Below are 21,271 nucleotides of genomic sequence, written 5' to 3' on the forward strand. Positions count from 1 at the left end.
CCATATATTCCAAGTTTCCAACAGCTTGTCAGCTCACATATTAGGGGGTGTTTAGTTGGGGATAGTAATTAAAAATTATTGTCCAATCACAGATTAATTAGGCTTAAAAGATTTGTTTCGCAAATTACTCTCTAGCTATGTTTTTAGTTTCATAAATAGTCTATATTTAGTATTTTATGCATGTGTCCAAACATTCGATGTGACGAATTAACGGCTTCATGGACCATGACACAAGACATACGACTGTTTCTGTGTACGTTTATGTAAATTTTATTTATGGTATATCCCCTTCATCTAAAATAAGACAAGTGTAACTATGGTATATGTGTGCCAATCAAAACTTTTTAATTTTAACTAGATTTATAAAAATATTATCAATAAGTATATATAATTCTAAATAAATTTATTATAAAAAATATATATTTAATAATTCATACGGAGTACTAATTATGTATAATAAATAATAATATTTTTTATTTATATTTAGTCAAAGTTAAAAAAAGTGAGACTTTTCAAAAAGTGCACTTATTTTAGGATGGAGGGAGCATATGTTAAAGTATACAACTATGCATTTATCGGTTTTCGCAAAAAGACAACCAACACAAATGACCACGACATAGCTCGAATTAATCATGGGATATTTTTCTTTCTTCTAAAACATTTTCTTTTAGTCAACAAAGAAAAATGAGCCAAGAGAAAGAAACAAAGAGCTGTTGCGCAATATTTACTGAATCATTTTTTTAAGGGAAAAAAAGGCAAAATAAGGATTTTGAACCAAAGAACAGTCAAAAATCAACAGGCAGCAGCCCCTCAATACCGCCCGGCTATTCTGCTGTCTAGCTTAATCCTTTTGGATCCCTTCGGCTGTTCTTTCCTTGCGGCAGACATATCATGCAGAAACGTGCAGTTCGCACCGTTCCGGCATCCTCTTGCGCTGTTAAAGTAAGCACAAGGCTTCGTAGGCCTTTGCTTATTATCCCTAGCTGCCATAGTACCACTACTGACAATATCAGTGGCACTAGCCTGTGACGCAACAGGCTGGTGATGCATTGCAAACTGCCTTCCATGCTGTTGAAGTGGCTCCTGCCTCTCCCCTCCATGCTGATGGATCAGGGACTGGTAATAGTTCAAACCCCTGGCTGGGCCACTTGGAAAACTAATTGCTTGACTTGAACTTGCTGGGGCATTCATGGTACCTGAAGGAATAGCTGGAGGTAGATGATTCAAAACAGGTGGAGGTGGCAGTGTAGGGTTTACATTGTGAAATGTAGTGCTATGATCTGGGAAGGAGACAGGAACACTGGCTGTCATCTGGGGCGGTGGACCTTGCACCATTGGGACGACAGAACTGTTGGTTGACTGTTCATGTTTAAGCGCACCATATTCTTTCATCAACCTCTCAATTTGGGCAGGGTCACTTAATATTTTGATAAGCAGATCTTGGTCAATCATGTTTCCCATTTGGTTGCTTTGCATAATTGCAGTGTAAGCGGCAGATGCAGCAGCCACTGCATCCGGCTCAACGGGGGCACCAGACCTTGTTGCATTGATGGAACCATTCGGCTGTGTAAAGGGAGCATCTGAGGCTGGTGGTGCCCTGAATATTGCGGAGTCATACTTATCTGACTGGTGGTGACTACTTGGTAGACCAACAGGTGGTTCTTCCAACTGGTCAGAGGCATCATCCTCTTCAACTGGGATCAACGGAACCAACTGGGTTCGGGAATCATCAAATTGGGAGTCTTTCACATCAGGAGTAACCAATGGGCTGGATTGGCACAGAAAATAGTGTATAAGGAATGAGAAGAGCAAAATCTGAAGAATGGCAAACTAAAATGCAGCTGCTTACTTTGGAGGAATGTTCGATGGCCGCGGATATATAGCCTCAAGTGCTCCAAATATCCTCTCATTCTGCAAGGCAACCTCCTCACTTTCTTCCCCAGCAACAACAAGCCAATCAGGATTATACAATATCTGCAACCAAAGATTGCGACAACTATTATAAAAAATACTCGACCTGTGGGGGATTGCAAAAATTATCTGAGGTCACCTTGGCAAGTTGCCATTAGTAGAATGCAACGTTCAAGATTACAAGTCCTAATTACCTGTGGTGGGCATCTCCACCTAATAAGAGGGATTTGGGATATGTCAATTTTGAGATCGCTGGTTGGCTGCAACGATTCGAAGCCAGGTGGCAGCGAATCATCTGAGCTTGGGCCAGCTGCATGCATTAACCATGAGCCTTTTGCTTGGAGATTGTCCTGCGGTCTTAATCCAGCTTGAGAAGGGGAATCCTCCGAAAGAAAAAGCCTTACCTGACAGATTAACGAAATACAAAAATATATTAGAATCAGGAAAACTGCCAGTGCATGCATACTAATAACACATCTATACATTATTACATGGCTGCCACAGTATATGAAAAAATACAGGTGTTGATAGTCATAAAATTGAAATGATGACACAAACAGTGGCCTTTTAGATCTCTAAGAAAAAATTATATCCAGACTCGTAACCGACAGTTAATTGGATAAGCAGTCAAAATATTTCATCTACAAACTTGATCTATTTAAACAATCAAATCATTTAAACTACATGGAGAATCATCCATGATGCATAAATAAAATGGTAGTGATTAAACACAATAGCATGGATACCAATTTTCCTTAATCCTCAAAAGGCATTTTAATCCATGAGTGCACTATTGTATAATGGCAGTGCATATAGAGACATAAAAACAAACAATGGAAACCATAAGCGAACCTATTAACAACGAATACCATCACTAATGTTGTAGTGCTTCAAATCGAAATATAAAAACAAATGATCCATGCACAAGATTCTAGGCATGCCAAAAATTCCATACATTCAGCTGTGGTTTGAAGATAATTTCTGACAAGAAGACACATGTGTATTACTTGCTTGGTTCCATACAGTAAGGATTTGGCACTCCATCATAATGTTTTAACATCTCATTCTGAATTGATGACATGAATGTAATCGTTTGTAGTACCTTATGTCATTTAAAAGGTTCTGTTGAGCCATATATCATACAAAAATGAACACTAAGGCCTTGTTTAGTTCCAAAAATTTTTAGGTTTTGGGTACTGTAGCACTTTTGCTTTTGTTTGATAATTATTGTCCAATAATGAACTAACTAGGCTCAAAAGATTTATCTTGCAATTTACAGGCAAACTGTACAGTTAGTTTTTATTTTCGTCTATATTTAAGGCTTCATGCATGTGCCACAAGATTCGATGTGACGGAGAATCTTAAAAAGTTTTTGGTTTTTGGGTGAACTAAACAAGGCCTAAATGTATGAAGAACTAAAAGATACTCCCTCCGTTCCAAAATGTAAGGTGTTTTAGTTGTCCTAAGTTGAACTTTTCTATGTTTGACCAAATTCATAACAAATGCAGCAACATCTACCATATCAATAACTTTCATTAAATCCACAATGAAATATGTCTTTCATAGTGTTTTTTTGGGCGAAAACATAGCACATTAATTTGGTATTCTAGATGCTAATATATTTTTCAACAAACTTGGTCAAAGTTAGAGATGTTTGACTTCGAACAAAACTAAACGAACTACAATTTGAAATATGAGTGGGTTTAGCAATGAGACACACCCAAAAGCAACAGTGAAGATAAATTCTTTTCCAAAAGAAAGGGCACTAGTGCCAGTGATTCACTACACCTTGCAACACCATGTGAACTTTTATTGCACTCATTAGTCGCATAAACTAATTCAATAAAATAGAGAGAGTGATCAACTTGTTTGCTCTCTCTCTCTCTCTCTCTCTCTCTCTAGTACCACACATTGCATATTTTCCAAATGAGATCTGCTGATCCTTTACTTATATATGTTCTATGACTTTCAAAAAAATCAGGGAGTTGAAGGTTTATTGTACTGAGGTTAACTTTCTGGAAATTATATCAGTATTACTCCCTTTGTTGAAGTGTACTAGGCTTGTTTTTGTTGACCCTTCAAGGTTCAAGTGTAGACCCTGGTTGTTATTTTCGCATAAAATACATCACTTAGAGCAACAAAACCAATATATTGTGACAGCATTTTGAAACATGAATCTAATAGTACATGAATTTTATACACTAAATGACTAATATACAGATACCTATAACGTGGTCATTTTTTTTAAACGGAGAATGGAAGAGCATGGTCATTTTTTGACAAATACAAGAATTACGCACACTAGACTACTGGAGCCACAAGCACACAGCCCCAAAAGAAAAGGGGATGATGTGAACAATTGTTGATCAGCATTTACAGAGTTGCTTTTCCAGATAATAACTCAGTACGATCCAACTGGTTAGAATTAGACAGGCCAGTATGGGTAGCCACATAGTTATGATATTTTGTGTCTACATCAGACATGCAGATAAAATGTCAGTTACTCAGTTATAAGAAATAAGATAGCTAGCATGCATGAGATAGCATGTAAGAAAATTATTGCAGTGGACCACTGGAGGTTACTAAGTACTCCATTCCGTGCTAAATTTTGTCACAAGTTTGAATTTTACAATAATTTGTCAAAACGTCAAAGTATTGCCTACATGATTCATAGCCACATCTAACATATCACAGACTCAGGGTCAAGGAACCAACCAATTTTATTATACTGCAGTTATCAATCTTTCTTCTTTTTTTTTGACAAACTGCAGTTATCAATCTTTGCAGTTATGTCTCTGATGTCTGATGCAAATTAACTATCTGCTAAATCATAAATAATCTTATACATTTATATGTAGATAGTGTTATATCTCCATGCATGCCATAAATATGCCTTCCCTCAACTTAGTGTTCCTTCTGTAATGATCCTTCATGCCAAAGCAACATGACAAATCTCATGATCTACTGAAAGTAATTTAGCTGACTGTGAAAGTTCCTATGAAAATCATCAATGTGAGATGTGGATTTGCACGTCTACCGGTTAGGTATGAAACAGAGAGCTTCTTCCATACAGGAATGCCAAAACTTCATTAGGAAAACTTTTTTTGTTTTTGTTTTTTTTTTTTAACCAGAAGAGGAAACTCCTATGCTGCATTAGTCTACTCACTAAGTGTGATCAACACATTAGGAATAGAACAGCATATGATGATCTTAGTAGTGCAGTCCAAAGTAAGTAAACTCATTGAATTGTGCTGAGAGGACTGTCATCTCAAAACACAAACGGATTTTTAGTCTTTAGTACAATGCAAATCAATTGCACACACCAAGTAAAATGTCCATCTGTGCACTAAAAATGAGTAAAAGTAGGATGCTTGCCGAATATATTGTGCACTAGTGCTCGCTAGTGATATGCAGTAGAAGATATCTTCTCCAAAGAACTTTTCTCAAAATATTTTTCATCGTCTGCTATTGTGCATAAACCAGACAGTATCTTGTGATATTTTGCTACTCGGAGAAATGTTTTAAAAATATATATTGTTTACAAGTAACAACACTGGAAAAAAAAACATTCATGTAGATTAAAACAAACATGATCACTCAACTTAATCTTATGAATCTTATCAATCTACAAATACAATACTCATTTGTGGCAAAACTCACAATTACTATCTGTTTACACTGGCTGGCATTAAAAAGACTACAGGATAAATGGGAACACAAAAACACTAGAGAATGAAATTAGAACAATACATTTTGATTAAATGTCCACCAGTTTAGAACTTAAATGCATGCTTATAACCTGGACTCCCATTTTCCCCCTGGATAAGACATAAATAGAAGTACTCTCTTATATGCTTTACGTAGAGTAGATTCTGTTTAGCTTTGTTTGATTATACATAAGCATATATGGCTTTTAAAATAATAAAGAGATGGAAATTATATATAGTAATTAAATTCTCTGTATATAATATAAATCATGAAACTCTTCATCTTTTTTATTGTCAAGTTATTTAGGGCATTTGTTCCATTATTTAGGCCCCTAGTCACATTCCTCTGATTTGCATATCTCTGGTGTGTTACTCATATAGGAGAAGACCATTCATTCTCTTTGAAAAATATTTCTCAGAGCTGTTGCTGAATTGACTGATATTCATGAAAGGAACAACGGCTCATTTGCGGAGGCCAGATGAACCCATCTCAGTCAGAGACTCAGAGCATTGCATTCGTAATGTAAGATTGCGTGTCCGTTTTAGGCAAGTGGAACACGTTGCGCAATCAAAACATATGGATCAGAACGTGCCTGTGTTCCGCAGAGATGGAGAAATCAAGGGTACACCAACAACACGAGGAACACACGCAACAAAAAAAAATCGTCAACTGCGGGCAAGCCACAAAGGATGGATGGATTGGGGAGGGTGAGGCGCGAATCGTTCTCTTCGCCTTTGGGCGGCGGATGAACAACTCATTCCGGCGAGGGTGTTATCACAATACCTTGCAGAGATTGGCCCCGGTGGCCCACGAAACGCGCTTGGAGCGCCTCGACCCCATCATTACTTGGCACTCCCCCTTCCTCGTCCCCCAAACCCGATCTACAGGCGCGGGAACCCTAGGCAGCCGTGGCGGGGGCGAGGCAGCGATCGAAGGCGCAATCCGGAAGGCTCTCTCTGGTCCCGACCCTGGATCGGGTCATCTAGGGTTCCCTCCCGCCCGCCCCTTTCACTCCCTCCTCGTCGGACGGATGGTGACCGGTGGCGATAGCGGCGGCGGAAGTGTGTGGATTTGGAAGGAGCCGAGGAGGAGACGGGAGGTGGGGGTGAAGGTGGGGAGGAGGCGGAATGGAGGATGTGCTGGCGTCGGCGGCTGCGGCTCTGCCCGCCTTTGTTTTTGTTGGGGTTCTCTCGCCGTCGCGTCGATTTGATCTGATTTCGATTTCGCCCTTTTTTTCTCGCCGATTTCCCACCGTTTTCTAGGATAATGCGTGGTGGGGTGGGCCGGGTTACTCCCAATTTTCAGCGGCTTCTGCGGCTTTTCCTTTTTTTTTTTTCTTCCAAGTTCTAGTATCTAGGGAGAGAGAGAACAGCAAGGTCAGGGCATGCGTGTTGTCCCGTTCGTTCCTGATCTAGGCAACCAGGCAGGACATGTGACTGACGGGCTCTTTTTCGACCATGGGTTTGGGTTAAATAAGAAAAGATATAATTTATTTTTTTAAGCGAGGAGATTAGCGTCTGCTTCGAGGAGACGTATCAGATGCCAACTCTTCTTTACTCCTTCCGACGGGCTTTGATAATATTTAGCTTGGATTTTTGTATTTGGCGGACTTTTGTACTGATGTTTGGCTTGGACTTTTGTATGCTTTGTTTAAGCTTTGGGTGCTTTACTTGCTGATGATGGAGGTGAAATGGTGTCGTTGTCGCTACATCTACCATGATCTACCTGTCCGGTTTGACTCACGTAGATAAGCCGTGGCAGAAACGGCAGGCGTAGATGAGGGTAGTCAAACTCCAATGCAGATAGCCATTGCAATTTGCAGCGACTAGGTAACCACCGTGCGTTTCAACTAACCAAGTGCATCTGATCGCCCAACAATTACCTCGTGGCAATGGCATGCAATGCAACTATCATATTCAATTATTCATGCACTTCTGGAAAAATATGCATATGTTCACAGTTGCGAGTAAAAAAAATAAATAAACAATAAATAAAACGCCTCTTATTTGACTGACAGAGAAGATTATCTTGGACTAGTCTAAAAAGGCAACCAAACCTTATCTTCCAGACGTGCAAAGGGTGCCAGCCCTGCATTCAGGCAGGATCCAACAAACTGATCGTCTTTTTGCTTCCAGCTGATTCTCAAAACCAACAAACTGATCGTCTTTTTGCGTCCAGCTGATTCTCAAACCAAAGTACATCATGTACTGAGAGCCACACTCGCACACCCAATTTCTTTCGTTCCAAATGACAGCCAGATTGGGCAGTAAGCTGCCATATATGATGACAAAGGTCATGCCAAGATTTCAAGTCCATTCATGGCCAATACCATCAAGCACGACTTACATAAACAGTCTCTTACACCATACAGTTGAACTAGTTATTACAACGCATATCAACTTATCAGAGCTGTATTCTCGCATCAGTATCAATTATCAAATCATAACAGGAATACAAAGCTGCTGCCTCAGCTACCTACTCTCAGTATCAGTACTCAGTGCCATAGAACAGAACACACAGCTAAAGAGAACCACACACAGCTCCATCTTCTCAGATCATCTCTTCTTAAAACCATACTTCTTGCGCTCGTAGAAGAGATCTGTCTTGGCGCTTCCGAGATTGACGATCTTGGGACAACCATCCCGGTCCTTCTCCTGCTGGGTACACTCCTTGCAGTAGTAAGCATCTGAGATGCCGACTCCTCCGCAGATCACACACCTTCCCTGGAATGAACCATAATTGCACTCATCGCAGACCCGGACAAGCGTACATGGGCGCACGTATGAGTCACAGATGACACATTTGCCATCGCATTTCTCACACAGGCGACCAATCGCGATGCCAGGCTGCTTCCGGCACATGATGAGATCAGGATGATGCTTCGCCATTGCTGTCGGACTTTAACCTGAAATACCATAGTAAATAAAACAGCATATAGATAAGAATCAATCATTGTCATACTTCTCTTTGCAGAAGGTAGAATATGTACAAGAACTAAATTACAGTGATCAGACAAAGGAGAAGCAAAATGTTAATTCAATCTTCAATACATGCAGCAACTCTTCATAGAGGAGTGAAATGTTTGCAAAAACTACCGACTTTAGTGTAGAAATCCCAAAAGAAGAAAACAACACTTCAATCATCCATCCCTAACACTAAGGCTCTTTTGGAACTACATCGGGTTTGCCAATCGAAATAAGAATACCTCACTACAAAAGATAAAGATTACAGGATACTCACAGGGAAAATTAGACTGTCTGGGTCCAAATACCACTGAAACTATTTACAATCTCACCATAACAGATTTTTCATGATATCATAAAAACGCATTTGACATGTCATGATGTGTATATGTTCCTACTCAATCCATAGCAATCTCGCATGTAAACACCCAGCACCCCACTATTGCTTATTGCTTCCCACCGTTGTCATGCCGCATCGAAAGTCGAAACATGTGGGTACTAATGTTTAAACCCTCGTCATCGTCAAGCAATCATCGCAGCCAGCAGTAAAACGAGACCCACTTCTCATGTTTCCCCCTTCTCCCACCTGCTACGGCCTACGGCACACTCGGAGGGAACCACAGAGCAGTACAGCCGAGGGAAACCAGTTAAACTACGGCGAGTGGAATGGAAACCCAAACTCCTCGGCCGCCGAAGGTAAGATCAGGCGGCCGCGCTCTTCTAATACTAAGCTACGAAACTACGAAACTCCCACACAAACCGCTCCGATAGCTCACGTACCTTTCACGTAGGTGATGTACGAAGGCTGTCCTCGCTTCTCGGAGGCAGCGCGCGGAGAGCTGGAGACGACGGCGACGAGGAAGGCGGCGGACGGCGGCTAGGGCTAATGGCCGCGGCGAGATATATTTGGGCCTCCGCGGCGGTGGACGATACTGCTAGAAGCTTATAGAAAGATGCTACTCCGACTCATTCCAATCGAACGGCTGTCAACTGCGCGAGCGGTTGGGACACTGATACTGTGGCCCACATGTCGGTCTCATACGACTAAGCGTCCCTGCCAAGCTCGCCGTCGCCGCCGTTGTGGACTCGTGGGGGCGATTTCCACCGCGGAGCTCCGCTCTGGGACGTATGGAATCGTTCTCAACGGCGGCGGGAGCGATGGATTCGGGTTCCGGGAAGCCCGAGGTGGTGGCCGCTTACCAGAGCAAAGAGGCCAAGCAGGCGAGGCTTCAGTCCATGCTCGCCGCGCTCCTCGACGACCCCATACTCGCGGACGTCCCCAGGAAGCCCTCCCTCGCCGATGTCGACACGCTGATAAACCTCGAGCTCGGCAGCGCCATGAGGCTGAGCGTTGTCAAGTTGGACAACACCTCCTTTGGTACTCATCGATCCCCTTCAGACCTCACATTTTTGTTCCCCTTTTCATCAAATTACCATTCAGTAGATGCTGTAGTCCTTGAATCCTACTTTATATTTTAATTCGACTTGATTGCTTATATGCTCCTTTTATTCCTGTGAAAGAGGTGGCGGTGTTGAATTCTGCCACTGTCAAGGATCTAAAGCTGGCTATCAGGAAGAAGATAAATGAGATAGAACAAGAGCAGATGGGGCATCGTCATATCTCATGGTAAGGAAACACCGTTCCTGTTTACTCTTGAAAAAATATCAACATTTCCTGTGGACAATTGCATGCTTCTACGTGGTTATTTGTACTGTGCATTACTCTTTGTCATGCTTGTTACCTTGGCATCTAAGCTAGGTTGTCCTAATTTAATTTCTGATGAATGTCCCAGTGGAACTTATTATTCCATATCTCATACACTGAACACTTGAGCAATCTGATAGACTGATACTACTGCACATAATGTCCTGTAAGGTATATACTGATGGCTGAACAGAGACATTAAGAAACACAGAAGCTGAAGTTTATTTTGATTTTTGATTTTGCGCCCAAGGTTCACCTGTTTAGGCTTCAAAGTGAATGTGTATACATATGGCTAGGCAAACCTTTTTTAGTTTGTCCCATGATTTTTCTTTCTCGAATACACCATGATTTTTTTTTCTATTGGAACTTCAGTAAATATATTTTTCCAATATTGTTTTGTTTGTTTGAACTTAGTCTGCTGTGTACACAAAGAAGTTGCTGACCTAATTTTGGCTTCTCAGTTATTCAGAACCACATGATCCGGTACTTTCTGCACTGTCTACTACTTGAATACTTGACATCCTTATCCTTGGCTCCTACCCTCCTGTAGATTTCCTTCAATTATTTTCTGGGGCCTTCCAAAGTGACAAAGTGTGATCCCATTTCCACAGTTTCCACTTTCAATAGCACTGTTACTGTCTTACCTAACACTAACAATATGGGTGGTCTTAGTCAGTTGAAAGGGTTTCTGAAAGTGAAAACTGAATTTAGTATTTAGTGCTGCTAGTTCAGCATAAAGTGTGCTGCCTATTTGTTGCAGTAAGCCTATCCCGATTGCGTTGCTTTTTTGGCGAATTATAAGTTTTGAATGGGTCAAATATTTTATTTATGTACAAATGCTGCTAAAAGATGGGCATCCCATAGTATGTTTGCGCTTTCACAAGTATGTTTAAGTCCATATGGCCATATATATGATTTACTAACAGGACTAAACATTAAACTGGTTGTTGGTTCTATGTTTATGATGTTAAGTAGGATAAGGAATGATAGTACCATCCATGTCAAAGCTAGAGCAGGATCCCCTAATTACCAACCCATCGTGTACTCAATATGATGTATTATTGCGGGGTTGGCAGTTCCGATTTCTGAAGTTCAGTTATGCTTTGTGAACTACATTTTTCATCATTTTTTTCTAATCAGGAGAGCTACTATACTGTGAAATCTTCTGTGTGTTGGTGTGCACTGAATAATATTGATAATTCTGAGTTTTGTGCTGCATGATCTATTAATCTTGGGCCTTCACCATTTCTGCTTGATCCAGGAAACATGTTTGGGATAACTACTGCTTGACACATCACAATGAGAAACTGATAAATGACAATTCAGCACTTTCTGCTTATGGTGTTCGGAACAACTCTAAGGTATTTCTTCTTTTTAAGAAATACATAGTTTCTTCTTATATGTTTTTACAGAAAATATACATGTTCATTTCTGGAAGACCAACATAAGGTAGCTCCTGAAAACGAGAGCAACCACTTAGAAGCATCAACCAGTTTTGTTCACCCTTTAATAATTGCATCTGTTTCTTTAGTGTTTTGTCCTTAGTTTTATGTGTTTTTCTAGTTGTTGTAGACATTTTTGTCCACACTTACAAGGCTCCTCCACCCCCTTTCAAAAGGAAATTTCACATCTCTGTCTCTGCTATGTTTATCTAGGTCTGTTTCTCGCCGCACGTCATGTCCAGAGTACATCGGAAGCACTCAAGAAGAAGAAAACACCGTTTCTTCCATGGTCTTAGCAGGAAAACGTAACCCCAGGTCGTGATTTTTTAGCTAGGCGCAAAGCTGGTGCCAAGGCATCGGGAGTATCATCCTAAGTAGAGTGGTCACTCCAGAAAAGTGATCGAAGATTTGACTATGTCACTTATTAACTGGAAGCATGGATTATTCATGGAACATGGACTCACGTTATGTACTCGGTAACTGCTCTAGTTGTGTAAGCCGTTTATCACTGTGTGGAAGTATAGAGTAAATCCACGGGAACTTTGACTATGTCAATATTTTTTTCTCGAAAAGACGGATAACTATAGTAGATGCAGGGAAAATATAAAGAAAAACGAGAGATTACAAAAAGGACTACAGCAAGACAGGCAACTACTGTCCATTCCCCGGAACCGAGAGAAGGAAACAACTGAACGGTGTAGCTTATGTGCGGAAGGCCTCTAGAAAGCCAGCGAAAAGAGAACTAATAAAGGAGAGGGGGGAAAAGGAGAACCGACTCAAGTTACTGTATATCAATTCTGTTCTATACTTGTGTTGGGCGTTAACTGTATGGAATTGCTACTGTTAAATTACTATATCAGCTTGTGTTCTCTAGTCGTATGATGGGCTATAATGTTTAAGGTCCATGAGTGAATGGTTATTCTAAAAATAAAATAAAAATAAAAAGGTCTCGACCCGCTGAGTTAAGACATCTCTCTATATTACTATATTTGTATCATCAAAATAAAAATTTACGCACTCATAAGACAAGCGTACCCCTCTCCTTGAATTTTGTCTAGCTCCACCACTACATGAGGCTTAGAGTCGAACTACCCACTGTTTGCTTTCCACGACAGAATACCAACCACGGACCTATTAGACTGCCCACAACGTTGGTTTTGACCGATGCTGAATCAGAGAGAGAAACATCCAGACTTCGGATAGCAACATTGCAAGGAGCGATGCTGAAATTGAAAAAGGTCTACTTGTGTCACGTAGGTTCCTCAATGTCTGAAGAATAAAAAAATTCCAATCCCAACCGGCCTTAATTAGAAATAGATGTATCCCAACCGGTCTCCGTACATGCATGGTTTGACACGTGCTCAATATATGAAATCTTGGTACCGGTACATGTGTCCGAACGAATTTTTTTAGGCATCTGCTACGCTGCGGACAGTCTTAGTTCATTCACGATATAATGAGAACTACAAACGGTTAAAAGATCATAATTGAAGGTAGAAGATGAATCATCAATTAGTCTCATATTGCTCAGGTGTTAATTTTTCTTCATCTATATATAAAAATATGATTAGAAGCCCTTATATTCTGAAAAAATCCCTGACATAGTGTACCCACTGGTTAGGTATTACCTTTACCTATCTGTTGTGCCTCCACATTAGTTCTCTTTATCCCGGTGACTCGCGGCTGCCGCTGCATTAATTGTTTGTAACCACGTCAAGTTGTTCTATTGCATCAGCTAAGGTCGACCATCCACACAAGCTGATCTACTGAACCACGTTGGTGCCGACACCGCCGGTCCTTCTATAGGGTAATATCACTTTTGACTCTTTTTGTTAAAGTTTATCTTTGTTTTTTCTAGTACTCTTATATTGAATATGCTGTTTGCGTTACTTGTTTACTTCAAAATGTCATGATTTTATCTATTGCATTTATGTGGATTAAAAATATGACAAAAAAGGCTAAAATTCCTTAACGACTACAAGTAATCTACAGTCAGTGGCTAGTAGGTAAGGAGAACTCTTGTTCTATGCCTGTTCGAGTGTGAGAAATTCATAATCTAATAATTTGTTGCGCGTCTAGAAAATCAAAAAATGTTCGTGTATGGCTTTACTTTGGTTCATACATTATCAATACTCTATATGACATTCTCCAGTAGTCCAGTCCAATATCTGATGCACATGTTTTTTGCATGGTCAGGGCAGAAAGAAACCAAAACCAGACATGTGAATTACTAGTACATACCCTTCTATATAGCGAAACATGATCATTTCAAAGATACGAGGGGAGCAAAAGCAAATGTGATCACTGAATCGAAGTACACTGAATCATGGAATACTAGCCAACAAGTCCAACTAAAAGTGGTCCCAGTCCTGAAAGGCTGAACTGAGAAAACCATGGTACTGCATCTGCATGCTGGAAACAGCGCTGAGAGAAGTCTCTCAAGTCTCAACAGACAACAGGCGGAGGTGAGGAGCATGGAAAAGCAGACATGCAGGCGGCCTCATTCCTTTTTCTGGAAGTCACAAAAGGGAGGGACAAGTTTGACACAACTGTGCCCCAGCTGCCCAAACTAGCCCGCATACAAGCAATTACAACCACCACCAGTGCACTAGAATTCACTGCAGCAGTCCACACTGTTGTCCTGGACTGCTGGTGCTGCTACTACCACACACAAACACACATGAGGACCACGGACCACCGCATGCAGTAGCTAGAGTCTAAAGCCCAGCCGGCAACATGCATTAATGCCTGTGCAGCTGCATCTGCAAATTCGCTATCAAATAGTACTAGAGATCTCCAAACACTATTGCCTTTCTTCAGACATGCTAGACATACTCCTATGCCTGATGCTTAATTGGACTGGTAGCTACTAACCTAGGACAATGACAGCAACACTATGGTCACTACTACTACTCCATGAGATTTCAGAGACATAAACTCACAGCAGACACATTGTTCCTTGTTTCTGTGGAGTGAAGAGCGAGCAGTGGCAGCCTCTCACATGGTCCCTGCAGGGTAAGGGGAGCACCAGGAGCTGAGGCTGAGCTCCAGGGATGCTGCTGATGCATCTTGGCTGCCGGTGCCGGGCATGGCGTTGCTGTAAAAGCTGTACTGCTCTTGCAGCTGCAGCAGCTGGTGTTGCTGCTGGATCCCAATGGAAGTGGCACTGGCAGTTGTGGGCGCGGCACCCCAGAACGGCAGGTACCTGCTGCTGCTGCTGCCGCCGCGGATGGCCTCGCCTGCTGCAACTGGAACTGGGACTCCGTGCCGCGGCCGCCGGGGCTGGCTGTCGTCGCCGCCCGTCGGGAAGAGAGGGAGCGTCTCGGGCGCCCGCGTCACCGTCGGTGCCCGTGCCGCGGCCGCCGCCATAGTGTTCGACGACGAGAAGCATGCCCACGGCGACGCGGCGGCCGCGCTGCCCGTGCCCATCACGCCCATGTAGTCCTGCGCGCACCGCATGCACCCAACAGTTACCGATGAATAATGGGAACGTGTCAATTTGGGCCTTTTTTACTTCCAAATTTTTTTGCAAAATAGGAATAGTAGCATTTTCGTTTGTATTTAACAAATATTGTCCAATTATGGACTAATTAGCCTCAAAAGATTTGTCTCGTCAATTCCGACCAAACTGTGCAATTAGTTTTTATTTTCATCTATATTTCATACTCCATGCATACGTCTAAAGATTCGATGTGACGAAAAATTAAAAAAATTTGCAAAATTTTTCGAGAACTAAACAAGGCCTTGGTGTACGTGAATGAAAAACTGCGTCCAAGCAGCCCCCCAAGAAAGGAATGTACTGCAATGTACCTGCAGGAAGCATGTCTCAGTGGCCATGGCAGCGCAGTCGGAACTCGTGTCCAGCAGCACGGTCGAGCCGGCGCCGCCATTGCCGGCGTAGAAGCCGAGGGTGGGCGAGGGAGGCGCCGCGCCTGATGATGATGATGCACACGTCGGTCAGTTTGCAATCACAAATTTTCATATTGCAATCACTAATTTTCAGACGGGCGATCTATATTATATACGAACAAGCGTGCCCGCGTAGTACTCCTAACAACACCGTGAGTACTAGACTAGTTACCTGAAGGCGACGACAGCGAGAGGACGCCTAGGTGGGTGCTGGCGTCGGCCGCGCCGGCGGCTGCGGCGGTGGGCACGTTGACGTCGAGGTTGGTGAGGCGGCGCTTCTGGCGTTCGCGGGCCTTGTGGTTCTGGAACCAGTAGAAGACGTTCTTGCCCTCGATCTTGCCGTGCTGGCGCAGCATGGCGGTGATGCGCTGGATCTGCTCCGAGTTGGGCGACCGGATGCCGCAGCCGTAGTAGAACTCCTTGAGTATCCTGATCTGCTCGGGCGTCGGCGTCCACCGCGAGCCGATGGGGCGGCACACCGCTGTCGTCGCCACGCTGCCGCTGGCAGCAGCAGTGCCAGTGCCACCCGCTCCACCACCACCGCCGCCGCCGACGGCACTCCTGCCCGCGCCCACATTGGCCGCCATGCCTCCGATCTCGATCGCCGGCCGGCCTTGCTGAGCTCCTGTGATCTCTCCGATCTGTGGCAAGGAGGAGGAGGAGGAAGGGTTTGCCTTTGGCCTTGGCTTCAATGCCTTGGAAAAGGGGGAGGCATGAGGAAGGGTTTATAAGGAGGGGGCTTCATAGGTGCATAGTAGCATAGCAGCTAGTGGCTAGAAGCTAGTAGCCTCTAGCTGCCTACTAGCACCATGCAGAGAGGGAGAGAGCGTAGCTGCGTGCTAGGTGCATGGTGAGATATAGGTTGGGGCTGGAGGATCATGGGGATACCATATCTTTTGGAGAGAGACAAGTGAAGTTGACACACGTACTACGGCTCAGAGAGAGAGAAGCTCATGAGCAATGTAGAGGGGGCTCCCCTTGTGGCAACTGCACCCGCAACCTGCAAAGGCTACCCATGCAACCATGCCGTATAGCACTGCTGCATCCTACACTAGCTAGCTAGCTAGTGGCATCATTGCTCTCGCAGCTCCATTGTTCAATGCTCATTGCGCGCTCTGATCTCGTGAGTTTGGGGGAAACCCGTACGCGTTGTGTGAGGAATCAGATGTGATTTGAGACAACGATCACAACATGCATTGGCGGCCGGGTCTGCTTCCTCTGACTCTGATCACCAGTTTTTATGCCTGGAATTTTTTTTCTTGTCTTCGTCTCCAATGAGTAATATCAAATAAATTAAGATCTCGTAATTTGTTCACACTCAAATTTGTCCTAAACAAAAGTGCTATGGCAGTGGATCATCCTATAAACATTCTAAGCCTAATAATGAGTTATTGATAATTTTATTCAACACAGCAAGGGCAAGTATGGGTAGGATCGCATGGCCGCCGCTCGGCTTTATTAGTCATTAAATAACTGGCCGGTGACGAGCAAGCATATTTTCGTGTGGTTATTATTTACATCGAGATGATATACGTGCTTATTAGTACATCGAGATGATATACGTGCTTATTAGTACATCGAGATGATATACGTGATGTTATTGATAGCAGCCTGCAACCATGCCGTATAGCACTGCCGCTCGGCATTATTAGTACATCGAGATGATATACGTGCTTGCTAGGATTACATGGAGACGGTAGAATAATTAATTAATTAGAAGTCCAAGAGCTGATGCACGTCCTGCTATCGTCCTCCGTTTGTTTTCCGTGAGCAAAAGCAAAGGAAAGAGGAAAGGAGCTAGAGTCCAGATATACTAGCACGTACGATTTATTATTTGCTAATGGCGTTCATATGTGTTGCTTAATTAGGTTTATTGCGTGACCTAAGATTGGCATCGACATAGGAGCACACTATGTATATGACCATGTAGCCTATTTGGACAAAAGAAAGACTACCCAACATTTCGTTCTTCGCGGTTGCTATGGCTATTGATTCAACAGCGACAAAGTTGTAGATGGGTTAGGCCAGCAGCCTATAGCTGCCACACGTCGAAGGCCTTGTTTAGTTTTGAAATTTTTTTGGTTTTGGGTATTATAATAATTTTAATTTTATTTGACAATTATTATCTAATTATATACTAACTAGGCTTAAAAAATTCATCTTGTGATTTACAGATAAACTGTGCAATTAGTTTTTGTTTTCGTATATATTTAATGTTTCATGCATATATGCCGCAAGATTCGATATAACGGAAAATCTTGAATTTTTTTTTTTGATTTTTTGGTGAACTAAATCAGGCCCTAACGGGGTCCTTATCGAGTGTGTGGGATCTTAGGTATCAAGAGACCTCATCAGCAGTCTTTGTATCGTGTTTCTGGTGAGGCTCTTCCGACGATGTGTTTTGAGTATCACGCTCGTCGCTGGAGGAGCACAAGGTCCATATGCAGATGTTCCCTAGGCGTTAGCTAACCTATAAAAGTTGGCTAGACCCTATATCGAGCGATCTATCTCTTTATCAAATGTGTAGCCTAATTACACGTCAACATAATTGTGATGTTCCAACACTGAGTTGATCTACGCAAGAGTTAGTTGGATTGGAGTACATGGACCGATCACGTAATCAGTTTTTCGTTTCCTAAAAGAAAAAAAAACATGCGTGCGGCTTCAGGCTGCTTAATGCTGGTATTCAAATACGAAATGCACACATATTTTTTGAGGTCAGATATACTCCCTCCATACTAGAAATATACGACGTTTAGAACATGATTGTGTTTATCAATGAGTCATTAATTATGAGGTAATCTTTCGGTTTTTCCATTATTAAGGTCTTGTTTGGTTTGCCTTGTTAAACTTTATCGTCCGTCATATCGGATGTTTGGACACATGCATGAAATATTAAATATAAACTATTTACTAAACTAAAAACAATGCTAGAGAGTAATTTGTGAGATGAATCTTTTGAGCCTAATTAGTCCATGATTAAATACTAATTATCAAATCAAACAAAATGCTACAGTAGATGTTAAACTTTAACAAACCCAACTAAACACCCCCTAAATAGAGGCGCGGGTATATTTTGGATATAAAAGATTCTCTACTCTACTTTATTGAGACTGGTTTTGAGGCGCTCGTGGGGCGAGGGTGGAGGTTCAATTCTTGTGCTTTTTTTTTAGTTGGACATGATTTTGCGGTGGCATCCACGAGTCCACAGAACGCGCCGGGACCGAGAAGCGCATGCAAAGGCTACAGCGTCATCGTTTGCGAAATCACGGTGGAAGCTCCGGACACTCACAACTCACAAGCTACTAATTGCTCGAAAAAAACTCACAACATACTACTCGGACACTCACAACTCACAAGCTACTAATTGCTCGAAAAAAAACTCACAACATACTACAGTATACTACTACATGTTAGGCATATAGGATCGTTCTAGGACAGATCTAGTAGGGTAAAACTGTGTGTTTCGGGATTCATGAATGTACCAGAGGGAAAGGGAGAGGAAATACTTATACCGTCGTTGGAGGTAGGCGCCGGTGCGGTGCTGTTGGAGCCGGAGGCCATCGTGTCTTCGTCGGTGTAGATCTGCGCTAGGCAGCGACGGTTGGGGAAGGCTCGGTGGTGCAGTGGCGACCGGCGGAGAAGATTCGGTGGTGCAGTGCAGTGGCGGCGCTGGGGACTTCCCGTCACTGGCTGCGCCCCTCTCTAGATCGGGATTAGGGTTTCGGTGGGGAGAGGCGGCTCACGGTAAACCTCGTGCTGAGAGCCGGCGGCCCCCACCTTGTATTTATAGTGCAGTGTGACAGGGGCCCTCCAGCCATAGATGGGCTGGGCGCCCCCGATCAGGGCGCGGGTCAAGGCCCGATTAGGCCTTTGGGCCTAATCGGTGGGAGATCACTCCAACATTCTCCCCCTTGATCTCAACCTTTCTTTAACCTTTAACCTTTGACTTTAAACACTTTACTTTTTACTCATTCCATCACAGATGAGTGCATAGAGCATGCTTCATCGTCACGGTCTATCGCCGATAGATTTGACAACTACAATGCAGGTCTCTAATGTGAAACAGTAACTTTAACTTTGGGCCATTTATAGTTCAGGAATCATAGGCTTTCCCTTAAACCCATGCCGGCTACGTGTTCTCTAAACACATTGGGTGGTAAGCCTTTTGTAAGCGGATCCGCGAGCATCTTTTCAGTCCTTATGTGCTCAAGACTTATGATTTGATCCCGAACTTTATCCTTCACAACATAATACTTTATGTCAATGTGTTTGGCAGCACCACTTGACCTATTGTTGTGAGCATACTGTACTGCTGGATTATTATCGCAGTATAACTTTAGTGGTTTATCTATGCTGTCGACCACCTTTAAACCGGGTAGGAACTTCTTTAACCAGTTCACCTGCCCCGTTGCCTCATAACATGCTACAAACTCGGCATACATTGTGGACGATGTAGTGACGGTTTGTTTTGAGCTTTTCCATGAAATAGCTCCCCTTGCAAGAGTGAAGACATATCCAGACGTGGATTTTCTATCATCTCCCGCATAATCAGAATCCGAGTACCCTTCTATGTGCAAGGATTCTGATCTTCTATACGTCAGCATGAGGCCTTTTGTCCCTTGCAAATAACGCAAGACTTTCTTTACCAATTTCCAGTGTTCCTGTCCTGGATTGCTTTGAAATCTGCCAAGTAACCCGGTAACAAACGCTAAGTCAGGGCGCGTACAGACTTGAGCATACTGTAAGCTTCCGACAGCAGAAGCATATGGAACCACTTTCATTTGATCGAGCTCGAATTGGTTCCTGGGGCATTGAAAGTCCCCATATCTGTCGCCCTTGACAATGGGTGCAGGTGATCCACTACATTTGTGCATATTATATTTCTTTAGAATCTTTTCTATATATGTCTTTTGTGACAGTCCTAGTACCCCTTTTTCTCTATCTCGGTGAATTTCTATGCCCAGAACAAAAGAAGCTTCACCAAGATCTTTCATGTCAAACTTTGAGGACAAAAACTTCTTTGTCTCTAGTAGTAGACTGATATCACTACTAGCAAGTAAGATATCATCCACGTACAATATTAGGAAGATAAACTTTCCATTCTTAAACTTTGAATATACACAGTTGTCCTCAATGTTTTCCTTAAACCCAAAATGCTTTATGGTTTTGTCAAACTTCAAGTACCACTGTCTTGAAGCTTGCTTCAACCCATAGATCGATTTCTTTAAGCGGCATCCCATCTGTTCTTTGCCTTCCATGACAAAACCTTTCGGTTGTGCCATATAAACATTTTCCTCCAAATCCCTATTTAGGAACGCCGTCTTTACATCCATCTTATGCAACTCTAAATCATAGTGTGCTACTAAAGCCATTATGATTCTGAAAGAATCTTTACATGAGACTGGAGAAAATGTCTCATTGTAATCAATTCCCTCCCTTTGTGTGAAACCTTTCGCCACAAGTCGCGCTTTATACCTTTCAATATTCCCTTGGGAGTCACATTTAGTCTTGTAGACCCATTTACAGCCTACTGTTTTGGCTCCTTTAGGAATAGGTTCCAAGTCCCAAACTTCGTTGGTCCTCATTGATTCCATTTCATCTTCCATGGCTTTAAGCCACTTCGATGAATG

At 42.6% G+C, this 21,271-nt stretch overlaps 4 protein-coding genes across 4 annotated transcripts; 1 reads left to right on the forward strand and 3 right to left on the reverse strand.

Annotated features, from left to right (window-relative positions):
• Positions 607-6,951, reverse strand: LOC8070281 (zinc finger CCCH domain-containing protein 30). Its single transcript, XM_002448660.2, has 4 exons — positions 6,403-6,951; positions 2,106-2,315; positions 1,850-1,974; positions 607-1,768 (listed from the first exon to the last, which is right to left on the reverse strand). Exons 1-4 carry the CDS (start codon positions 6,460-6,462, stop codon positions 811-813), a joined length of 1,353 nt encoding a protein of 450 aa, XP_002448705.1. The 5' UTR covers positions 6,463-6,951; the 3' UTR covers positions 607-810.
• On the reverse strand, positions 7,901-9,511 carry LOC8082552 (PHD finger-like domain-containing protein 5B). Its single transcript, XM_002448661.2, has 2 exons — positions 9,363-9,511; positions 7,901-8,524 (listed from the first exon to the last, which is right to left on the reverse strand). Exon 2 carries the CDS (start codon positions 8,505-8,507, stop codon positions 8,175-8,177), a length of 333 nt encoding a protein of 110 aa, XP_002448706.1. The 5' UTR covers positions 8,508-8,524; positions 9,363-9,511; the 3' UTR covers positions 7,901-8,174.
• LOC8082553 (U11/U12 small nuclear ribonucleoprotein 25 kDa protein) lies at positions 9,517-12,278 on the forward strand. The gene is made up of 4 exons (XM_002447234.2): positions 9,517-9,960; positions 10,104-10,209; positions 11,549-11,648; positions 11,943-12,278. Exons 1-4 carry the CDS (start codon positions 9,711-9,713, stop codon positions 12,036-12,038), a joined length of 552 nt encoding a protein of 183 aa, XP_002447279.1. The 5' UTR covers positions 9,517-9,710; the 3' UTR covers positions 12,039-12,278.
• On the reverse strand, positions 14,102-16,356 carry LOC8070282 (WUSCHEL-related homeobox 1A). The gene is given in 3 exon segments (XM_021464099.1): positions 14,102-15,173; positions 15,540-15,661; positions 15,799-16,356. Coding segments are annotated over 3 exon segments (996 nt in total). The 5' UTR covers positions 16,226-16,356; the 3' UTR covers positions 14,102-14,726.

Source organism: Sorghum bicolor, chromosome 6, assembly GCF_000003195.3.
Source record: "Sorghum bicolor cultivar BTx623 chromosome 6, Sorghum_bicolor_NCBIv3, whole genome shotgun sequence".
In the NCBI taxonomy this organism is placed as follows: Eukaryota; Viridiplantae; Streptophyta; class Magnoliopsida; order Poales; family Poaceae; genus Sorghum; species Sorghum bicolor.